Source organism: Geotrypetes seraphini, chromosome 2 (genome assembly GCF_902459505.1).
Source record: "Geotrypetes seraphini chromosome 2, aGeoSer1.1, whole genome shotgun sequence".
Classification (NCBI taxonomy): Eukaryota; Metazoa; Chordata; class Amphibia; order Gymnophiona; family Dermophiidae; genus Geotrypetes; species Geotrypetes seraphini.
In genome coordinates this window covers 306,707,208-306,718,665 of record NC_047085.1, presented here as the reverse complement: position 1 = coordinate 306,718,665, position 11,458 = coordinate 306,707,208, and the positions used below count along the sequence as shown (strand labels likewise).

Here is an 11,458-nt window from a genome sequence, read left to right as displayed (position 1 = left end):
ACTGGCTGTGAGTGTGTACTTCTTGTATTCTGGGGAGGCAACGCATTAGCTAGGCATCTACGTCCTTCAACTGGGGATGTTCTGTCACTGGGGTCCCACGAAGGTATCACCATGCCGAACTGCTCACTCACTGTTGTATGCACTTCCACTGAGGTAGGAAGAATGGTGCGTGGTGGGTTTTCACATGTGCTGAACCCTTCACCTGTTGTGGAGGATGGGTCTATATGTGCATGCAAGGTAGACCGTGGTAAGGGGAGATCAACAGAGTCAATGTATCTTTCAGGCTGTTGCTTCCATCTTGCAGAGGAACATCGGGAAGGGTTGGAGGAGAGAAGCTGCGGGGCTGCAGCTTGGAGCTTCATTTGGCACTGATTCGTTGGCCCATCCTTTCTAGGCATGCTGTGCTGAACTGACTTACAAATCACAAGGAGCAGGCCTGGGATTTGATCCATCTCAGGGCACAGAGTCAGCAGGTCTACAACGCTCTTGTCCAGAGAGGGAGACTGTGCTAAGCAGTCCTTAGGTAGGAGAAGTAGCTTGATAAGGGCTCACTTTGGGTGTTTAACTCTTTCAGCCGTCCAGCAGCAGACCACGGGTTGCTCCAGCAGTCTGACCGATGATTCAGGAAGGCAGACTCCTGCTTGGCTCGGGACTAGAAAGTGGTGCAGCATCGGCAGCACCTCCGAGGCCACTGCAAAGAAGAGACCCACCAAAGAACCAGTGAAGAAGGAGGCGCACACATGAAGCTATGAGGAGCCCAATGATCACGCTGCTGGGAGCCCGAGGAAAGACCACGGCTTCCCAGTGGTAGGGAATTTAAAATTTGCGGTGCTTGAGCCCAAACCCCTCCAATGAGACAGGGATCCCCTTCTGACGCCAAAAGCGACATAATCCAAAGCCAGGAGAAAACGCAGAGCAAGCGCTTGGGGGGGGGGAGGGGAGGAGGGTGTCCTTGTGGCAGCCGCCATGTTATGCCTGAACATGACCATATAAGGAAGTTTGACTTATACACAGATATGTGCACATACACATGTGTATATGCCATTAATGATTTATTCTTGTAATCAGTGTGTAACTGTTAGCATGTAGTTTATAAAATTATCCTCATAGTGCAAATTGTAATATGTTTTGAGCAACGAAGTGTTAACAACAATAACAACAACAAAAAATAATAAATACAGCCTTTGTTTTTAAGTAATAAAAACGTGACATCAGCTGTTCCACCGTGTTCCTGCTAGTTTGTTTGTTTATAAAGTTTATTACACAGTAACAGCTAAGACACCAATATTAGAAATCCTATATTTTCAATCAACAGAGCACCTCTGCCCTTCAGTGGACGGAAAGGATGTAGAAGCTGAAACGATATATTTTGGAAAAAGCAAAAATCATTACAACTCAGGTTTGCTTTAAGCACACCTAATATCTGAGCCTGTTCGGGGGGGGAGAAGGGGGGGGGGAGGAAGCTGTGGTACTCTTCGCACTGATGTCACAGAGGCACAGCAAGGACATCACAAGGAGGAGTCAGATTACAGTAAGAATGGGCAGTGCAGCATGCAGCCGGAGTAAAGGCTAAATCAGACCGGGGATTGTATCAGGGATAAGGCAGCCTGCACTGCAAAACGCTCGTCCGATGGAGGCACAGTGATCCTTCTGCAATGCTGGGAAATTGTCCTCGGAACGTAGAATGAAAGAGGTTTGCTGTACATGTCAACCCCGCGCGGGAGCTAATGCCGAACACACAGCAGCGGGATCTGTACTGTAATGAGAAACATCATGTATTTCGGTAAGTGCTGAGCTGCCCTCACGGCTCGTGCTCCGGCTTCCACAGTCGTCGCTGATTGCACTGTGGCTATCGTCCTACTGGCCACACACTCTGCTTCGGGAAATGGATAACGGTGGTTCTGTAGCCATTCTGCAGTTTTAGAGGTGTCTTTATGCGTGGCTTTGTGTTAGGACCTGTCTGCGATTCTGTTTACTCGCCGGGGGGGGGGGGGGGGGGGAACCAGGCTTATCTACTCGATCTATCGAAATGGTCTCGTGTTCTAGCTAAGCAGTGCTTGGGGAATTGGTTAAGGCGTGCAGCAAGAGAAGTTATCAGGAAACTTAATAAAATGTCAAAGATGACCGACTTTTGCCGTAAAATCATTGTTGGAACAACATTCTTGCAAGAAAGAAGGAAGGGATGTCTTTTCGTCAATCTCTTTCCTTTGCAATAATTCATGGACTGATAACTAACCGGTGCAGATCTAACTTATGAGTCCGGCTGCACTACAAAAGGGGGGGGGGGGGGGAACAGAGCATTTACGGTAATGAGCCTTTAGAGGTCTCAGAGCTGCTTAAATACTGTGGTTGTCCGGAGTTTGATTTTGTTGCTTGGTGAAAACTTCCTTTACCTCTAGCTAAGCTACATGTATGTCTAAAAATGTGATTTAGCTCTCATTTGCTGTAGGATGATCAGTACGATGCTACCTGCAGCAGGATAGAGGAATACCCAGCAATTTAATAATGGCACACTGTAATATTGGAAGCAAAAACTGTGTAGGAATTTGTGAAGGAGAAGATGGATGCTGACAAAGTTAATCATGCCGCTTCTGATGCTTTCTTAAAATCTCCGTGTTGAAGGGTGCATTTTTAAGCATGAGAGTTTCATCTGCACAGGTAGAGAGACCACGAAAAAGCATTCTTACCCTCCACTTTGCACATCTCATTTGCAAAGCGATCTAAATTTAATGAATCACTTTGTTATCAATGTGACATGCCTTTTATCTGGTATGTAAGATATTTATTCCAATTCCTGTCTTTTTACCTATTTGAGGCTCTAAAGTAGGCAAAAAAAAAAAAAACACAACAAACTTTTGCCAAATTTATACAGCACTATGCTTAGCAAGATTAAGCCCACTAGATGTTTGTAAATCTGATTTCATTTCATCCTGATTTCTAAAACCTAGGAAAAGGCCTCTCAAGTTGCCTGACGGCATTCTTGTCATGGAATGATTTCTTCTACTGTTTAATTTACAAGAGAAATCGCCGTTTTGCATTGTATTGTGGGGAAAATGCATGTTTTTGTTTTCACCTGAGCAATGTATAGCTTGGCCAGTCTGCAATTTGATTCTGGGTGAAAAGATGGCTGTGTTTCTATTTTCCTACAGAAATGTAGTGAAAACTTGTCTTCGGCTCAACCTGTTCCAGTATGATATTATAAATGTAAGGTTATGTCTCTATGAGCTCTCTCCTGCCTAACTGTGGTAGAACTCTGTTTTTTTTTTTGGTGGGAGGGTTGTTTTTGTTGTTACTATAGAAGTAAGTGTTTACACTGGGCAGCGATAGACTATGTATGCTAAATAGGGAATACAAACTAAATTCACTCCCCCCCCCTTCTACAAAGGCTTGGAAGAGGTTTTAGCACCGGTCAGCATGCTGAATGCTCGGCGTTCTCCGGCGCTCATTGGAACTCTATGACCTGTGTCTGAGCAGCGCAAAGCATTCAGAGCGCTAGCTGGCGCTAAAAACCTCCTCCACACTTTTGTAAAAGGAAGAGGGAGGTTAGTCAGGCATGCAAAACGCATTTTGCTATACCTTGCAAGCCCATTGCCTTCTTCAGGGGATTACTGATTGTATTCTGCAATGCAATTTTTCAGATGGCAGCAGTGGAAATCTGAACGCTGCGTACAGAATAATGGCAATCTATAAAAACACAACCGTGCAGTGCAACTCTCCCCCGAAGGCTATGGAAAATGGCTCATTTATACACTCAGAAAAGATTTTGCCCTCCTTTTCCTAATTGCTTTTCATGTTAACTCCTTTCTAGGAAGCCTCCAGATGTTGCTGTACCAAATAATCACACCATATAGTATATTGACTTAATTGCTTATTCACCTAAAATAAAAATTTAAAAAAAAAATCATCTCTCTGTAATAATGTAAAAAAGCATGCCGTCAACATGGAATAAACACAGGGCTCCTTTTACCAAGCCGCGTTAGAGCTTTAATGCGTGGAATAGCATGTGCTAAATTGCTGCGCGTGCTAGACCTTAACGCCAACACTGAGCTAGCCACGCAGCGTGGGTTTAACGCTAAAAATGCTAACACAGCTTCGTAAAAGGAGCCCATAGTATGAACAAAAGAAAATAGAATGAAAAGGCATGAAAACCCTACAGAGTGTTGCGCTGTAGCTGAAAATTTGCACTGTAGGTCTGAGCGGTTCCCTCTCCCGCCCGTTCCTAGTTGTTTAAAATCGACATACATGAGGTAGGATAAGATGAGGTTCAGAAACTAACCTGAATCTCTGTAGCGGTCTTTGCGGGAATCGTAGTTGGTGCTGTTGCAGGGCTTTGCCAGGATAGCTTATGCCACATGTCAACCTTTAAGCCAACAGCTCTAAGAAGCAAATAATCCAGAAGTCACTACATCTGCACAGCATATAATGCTTGAACACTGAAAGATTAATATTAGCACAGTGTTCTACTTTAGATTGTACAGAGGTATAACTCTCTATATGTGTTTGCATGCAATATTCCTAATATTACGCTCCTAATAGCTATATTCTAAGGGGGGGGGGGGTGTAGAAAAAGAGATGTCTTAAGATTTATCCTTGAAATGATTTATAGCAAATATTATTCAATGCCTTTGACTTTTTCCTTCAGTGGCTTAAATATTTGTTGTCTATCCTTTCATAAATAGTAGTTTAGCTGCTTCTGACAGCACACTTTGTGATCTGACACTCATTGCAGTATATACGAGTATATATATATATATATATATATATTTAAATTGTTGCTAATACAGCTTGTGAAGGATTTTTAAAATAAATAATTCCATATCACAACCAGTTTTCCAAAGATAACTGTCGTGTTAATAATTTATCAGCAGATAAAAGACCGGCTGCTGGAAACATTCTCCATACATTAGAGAGAAGAAGCTGGAGGTGGGCAGTTCAGGCAAATCGTAGCAGGGGGGGTGCTGAAAAGTTCTCAGCCCAACCCAGCCACTTCCTGAATTCCGAGCATTATTTTGCCACTGCAGCCGAGAAGAGTTTTGCTTCATTAAGTGTCAATTTGCAGAGACGGAATTCTCCGTTTTCTGACATTGTTTCAGATCGTTGATGGAACCACATCCACTTCATTCTCGTCTTGGTTAGGCTGAGGACTTTTCAGCACCCCCCCCCCCTCCTACGTAGCACTGCGATGACTGGTGTCTGTTTTTGTGCTGTGAACCTTCATTAAGAAAAGAGCGTTCAGTTGACAGACATTTTTAATTGTTTCAAAACACCAGCTCCTTTTTTTATTTTTTATTTTTTTGCAACATCCATTATGGGACAACTTTCTTCGTTTATGCCATCTGTTCCTGCACTGCCTAAACCATCACTGCATTATAGTACACTGCATAACAAAAGTGGCTGATACACCTTGCCCGTAACTCAAGTCCATTGAACTGAGCCCCATGACTGCTGCTAGTGATTCAGAAGGGTAGCTGCTGGTGGGTCGCTGTTGGCTCAAGAGAAATGACTCATTTGCAGTGGGGAAACAGAATCGGAGGATGGGGAAAGGTGGTAACAGCGGGATCTGGACACGTCCGCTGTTGCCCTATAACCCAACACCTTGACTCCCCCCCCTTCCCCCAATACTCCCCAAGCGTTACCCCAAAAAACACTCTGACTACAATTGTTGGTAATTAACCGCAGCTCAATTTATTAATCATAACAATTAACATAATATAATTTCAATTATAACATTAGTTAACCTAAACTCCCAGAGCTCCTCCCGAGCTACCCATAAACTTCAGTGCCCTCGACCCTGCCACCCCAGCAAGGGTCAGAGGGGTGGCATGTCCCTCATGCCCCATTATCCGGGTCACCTGACCCACCAGGCACGGCACCCCGCCGGCCCACCGCTCATCACCGGATGAGCCCCAATGACCCAGTAGCTCGGGAGATCCGCCCCCAAGCTACTCCCAACTACCGGGAAAAACAAACAAAAAAAAAAAACATGGGGTGGGTGGGAGGGAAAAACCGGCTCAGGAGGACCCACGACGGTTGAGTCCTCCACACTTTCCCCTTTTATAAATTCACCCCCCCCCCCACCGCGCGCTCCTGCTACCACCAATCAATTTGAATTATCCTGCCCTACACAGCCAATCATACTGCCCCCCCACTCTCACCGCCCCTCCGACCGCCCCAGCCGATGGGCAACACGCAGGCCTGCCAGCCCCGTGTTATCCTACGCCCATCGACACGGGGGTCTCGGGCTACTCTATATGGTAACTTATGATTAGATGAGCATTATACACCATTGCATCAGGACTCGTGTGCTGCGGTAGCAGTTGATTTTGCTGGGAAGACTGATTTTCAGAAATCAGTCATCACAGGGAAATGCTGAATAAACACAATGGTAAAAAAAAAAAAAAAAAAAAACGTACAGATTCAAGTGACAGATTGCCTCATAATTCAACCAGCTGAACATTCCACATTGTCAGATGAGTGAAGCAGTTATCTTGATGCCATGGTTTAACTCACTCAGTAGATTTAGGCGATATCTATCTTTCATTGTGTCACTTTCTAATAGGTATATCGATTCAATTCCGGAGAAAACTAGAGTCACTGACTGCAGGGAGGAGGAGTAACCTAGTGGCTAGGGCAACATCATAAAAGGGAAGCTATGTGACCTAGGGCAGATCGCTTTATCCTAAATTGCTTTGGATACACAGGGGTCCTTTTATTAAGGCGTGCTAAAGATTAGCGAGCGCTAAATGCTAAGGTGCCCTAAGAATATAATGGATGCCTTAGCGCAGGGATCTCAAAGTCCCTCCTTGAGGGCCGCAATCCAGTCGGGTTTTCCGGATTTCCCCAATGAATATGCGCTGAAAGCAGTGCAGGCACATAGATCTCATGCATATTCATTGGGGAAATCCTGAAAACCCGACTGGATTGCGGCCCTCGAGAAGGGACTTTGAGACATCTGCCTTAGCATTTAGTGCATACTAAATCAGTTAGTGCGCCTTAATAAAAGGACCCCTTAGAGCTAGATTTACTAAAAAGTGGAGGGATGGGGGGATACCGGGTGTTATTTTATTGTAAAAGAGGTCTCTTTAATCATCCTGCTTCAATTTTTCTCAGGAGATATGTGTGTGGTATATAATAGTGGGGGTGGGCTGGGGGGGGGAGAGTCAGGTGGGCTACCTTTAGGGGGGGTGGGGGTGTCTGGCAGGAGGGACTGGGCATCTCTCCTGCCAGTGATCATTCTGGGGTTCAGGGGGGGGTTGTCCAGCAGGAGAGATTGGGCATCTCTCCTGCCGGCGATCGTTGAAGGGGGTGAGGGGGATGAGGGGCTGTCTGGCTGGAGAGATTAGGCATCTCTTCTTCTGGTAGTCTGGGGGGGGGGCAGCAGCGGGTTGCATGGGCTGTTAAACTGATCGCGGCAGCCACAATCAGCTCAGCGTCAACCCAATTGGAACTTAGACCTCTTTTGACTTCGTCTATGTCAAAATATCTAAGTTCCGTCCAGGCAACCTCGTCAGATTTTTTATTATCGCTGCAGGACGATTAAGTTTGGTCGGCCCACACCCCGCCCACCTCCTGCCCTAACCACTCCTCAAAAGCACCCCTTTTCACTCTGGACGCACAGCGGCAGTCAGAGGTCTAAAATGCCTCTAGATATGTCTAAAAACCCATTTCCATTATCAGCACTTGGACGACCTGTCTTTCAGGCAGGTTTTTAGATGTATTTTTGTTTCGATTATGAGCCCCATACTGTATAACAATGATGCTTAAATTTCATGGGCATACATATCTTCCCTGAACTTTTAACATTTCAAAGATGTGTTTTCAGTAGTTGAAGGTTTCCTATCATATAAGTTGCTATATCAGAGAAGGGGTTTTGGATTTAGGTCATACCTTTTTCAGTATTAGCTGAAGGTGAGTTACATTTAGGTACAGTGGGTATTTTCCTGTCCCTAGAGGGCTTACAATATAATCTGCCCCTCCCCCTTTATCAAACTTCACTAAAGGTTTTTACCGTGAGCTGGTGCGGTAAATGCTTTGTCGTTCATATAATTCCTATGAGTGTCAGAGCACTTACCTCTCTGGCCCCTGCTGAAAACATCTAGCAGAGCTTAATATAAGAGACCCTAAGACAATGGTAAGCTACTATGTTTTTTTGAGGGCCAGAAACCAGTTGGATTTTCAAGATTTCCATAATAAATTTGTGTAAGATTGGTTTGCATGTCCTGCTTCCATTGTATACAAATATATCCCATGTATATTCATTTATTTAATTTTCTATACTGTTCTCCCAGAGGAGCCCAGAACAGTTTACATGAATTTATTCAGGCACTCAAGCATTTTCACTGTCCATCCTGGTGGGCTCACAGTCTATCTAATATACCTGTGGAAATAGGGGGATTAAATTACATGCTCAGGGTCACAAGGAGCAGTGTGTGGATCTGAACCACCACCTCAGGGTGCTGAGGTTGTAGCTTTAACCACTGCACCACACTCATTGTAGAAACTTCAAAAACCCACCTGACTTTGGCCTTCAAAGACTGTGTTGCTCACCCTTGATCTAAGATGTTTCTGAGACAATGGAGGGTGAAATGATTTTTACAGTATCTTAAAGACGGGTGATGGAATTTGTATCTGGCTTCCCCTGGTTCTCAACCATGAGGCTATTCACCAAAAGAGATATACACATAAGTAGGAGTATTTTTTTTTCCTAGTCAACACACAAGTTGTGAAAGTGATCGAGGCAGTTGGCCTTGCTATGTTTCAAAATGTTTGAAACAAGTTCCTGGAAGAAAAGTCTATAAACCATGATTAGCTTGCAAAAGAGAGACTGTTTTTATATCTCTGGATGTGATAAATAAAACCAAACAAAATGACTGCTCTTTTGGATCTTACTGTCAGTTTCTCATGCTTTGAAGATGATGGCACTGGCAAAGAATTATGCTACTACAAGAGTTGTTTTGTTTTGGGTTGTTTTGGTGTATGTGTGAATGCTGATATCTTTCCCATTAAATTTTATACAGCTGGTGCAAAAAAAGTGTTTTAGAAACACATAGGTAAGAGGGTGGGGACTGAACTGTGGGCAGACATATTTATTTGGCTTCATGTCCATAGGTCAAGCTTATATCATGGTTTGAGTACACTTATATGGTTTCCTTATTTTTTGTCATTTGGACCTTGTTCCTTTTTTTTCAGGTCATAGATTTTTATTGATTTTAATAAAATACAAAAATACAATAAATGTTAACAAGGCAAGATACAGACAAGCTGTACAAAGCAAAGAATCATAAAAGATTATCTATGCAATACAACGAGCTGACCCCTGCCTATCTTAAAAGAGAGTGTTGGAAAGACCTATCCCCTGTTCCTTTTGAGTTTCCAGCTCAAAAGAAGATTGAGATTCAGTACCAAGAGCTTTCACTTGCAACTGCCCAAGGATTTCCCACTTTTATCAACATCCATTTACTTAAATCACATAGCACAATCAGCCCTTGGATGGAGGCCACATGCTAGGGAACTTTCTAATCCGTTAAAATGAAATATCCTATATTTGACCACCAGATGTTGCTTCCATATAATAACCAAAAGTCCCTCATTACAGGGCTGTGAATGCTGCTTCCAAACATCCTTATTCTTAGGTGAGTCAGGAAGCAGCAAATTTGGCCTGCCATTGAAATCCAGGTCTTCCACAAAGCAGCATATACAGTGCAACACTGCCACAGAGCCACCGAGTCAAACACCACCCCACCTCATTTCTATAAAGGAGCAGAAATAAGCAAAATCAATTTGCATTTTTGGAAAAGGATAATGTGGGTTCATACATAGGGATATGCAACAGCTAATGTATTCCATGGCTTGGAACTGGGTCTGAAATGCTTCATTAAACACCTTTTTTGCTCTGCTCACCTCTAGACAGCCTCACTTGTAAATCTCGCTTTGGAACTGAATAGAAACCTTTTTTTTTTTTTTTTATCTGCTGGTCTGCTCCAGTAATTATTTGCTTTTGGCTGCTTTCTGGCAACAAAATGGGTAAATGATTATGCCAATTGCTTTATATGCAGAAAGTGCTAGAACAGGCAGTGCCACTAAAATAATAACAAAAATTATAATTATGTAATTAAGAACATAAGAATTGCCGCTGCTGGGTCAGACCAGTGGTCCATCGTGCCCAGCAGTCCGCTCACGCGGCGGTCCCCAGGTCAAAGACCAGTGCTTTAAAATGAGTCCCAGTTTAGCAGGAACTTGTCTAGCTTAGTCTTGAAACACTGGAGGGTGTTTTCCCCTACAACAGACTCCGGAAGAGCGTTCCAGCTCTCCACAACTTCTTCACGTTTGTACGGAATCTATCCCCTTTTAACTTTAGAGAGTGCCCTCTCGTTCTCTGTACCTTGGAGAGGGTGAACAACCTGTCTTTATCTACTAAGTCTATTCCCTTCAGTACCTTGAATGTTTCAATCATGTCCCCTCTCAATCTCCTCCGTTCAAGGGAGAAGAGGCCCAGTTTCTCTAATCTCTCACTGTATGGCAACTCCTCCAGCCCCTTAACCATTTTAGTCGCTCTTCTCTGGACCCTGTCCAGTAGTACCGTGTCTTTCTTCATGTAAAACATTAAAATATACTCAGTGCAAGCAAAATAAATAATTCCCTCTTTCCCTGAAACTTGTTTTTCTCAAACATTTTTGATCAGTTTTCAACTTTTTATAAGAAAACATTCTCATCAGTTTTCAAGAGTGCTTTGAGTATCCCAGAGGAACCTGTAAACATTGCCAGCTTTGTCCAGATTACCATGAGCAGTCTGAATGAACAGCGACATCCTTTAACCTTCTTTAGGTCTATGACAAATTATTGTTATTATTAATTTCTTCTAGGTCAACGCCACTGCCATTATCCTGTCTTGTGAGTTGTTCTTCTAAACAGTATTACCTTGACCTTTAATATCTGTTTTCAAGACACAAGTACCTCTTGTAAAAGAATTTAATAACGACGGAAAGTACTCTCTTCTCAATAGATTTGTTTAACCACAAACACCACTTACTAGTGTTAAAGGACTGCACATTAACTCCAGTGCCCACTGCAACATTGCTCTGAATGTAGATGCAATGGATTGCCACACACTGGCTTCACTGCCATAGAGATGACGCAACTTGCTCTCAGTGAAAGATAACCTCTGTGCTTGTTTTGTGACATACCAAAAGTGTCCATGCAATAGTTGCTCAGTCTTTTGGTGGCTGAACATTTCATGATTATGTCATCTCTCATGGAACTCTCTAATTAGCTGCCTCCCTTTCTCAACAATTCTTGTGAACATCTGGGAGTAGTTATATTTGGAAAAATGTAACACATATCCCCTCACATGCAAAGGAATCTGACTTGTTCATACAGTACATGTAATTATATCTGGGCATCGATTGCTTACAGAGAGTGTAAAGTAGGTGTGTGGAAGATAAACATTTTTGTTCTGTTT

At 43.4% G+C, this 11,458-nt stretch overlaps 1 protein-coding gene across 6 annotated transcripts in view; it reads left to right on the top strand.

Moving 5' to 3' along the window:
* The first annotated feature begins 1,499 nt into the window (after nucleotides 1-1,499).
* Nucleotides 1,500-11,458, top strand: part of ZNF385D (zinc finger protein 385D) — a 684,415-nt gene continuing 674,456 nt past the window's right edge. The window contains exon 1 of one of the 6 annotated variants that reach the window (XM_033929937.1): nucleotides 1,500-1,783. In XM_033929937.1, coding sequence (XP_033785828.1) covers nucleotides 1,762-1,783 — 22 coding nt within the window. In that variant the 5' untranslated portion in view covers nucleotides 1,500-1,761. The remainder of the gene's footprint in view (nucleotides 1,784-11,458) is intronic. The other 5 variants (XM_033929944.1, XM_033929934.1, XM_033929936.1 and 2 more) reach the window with 5 other exon arrangements.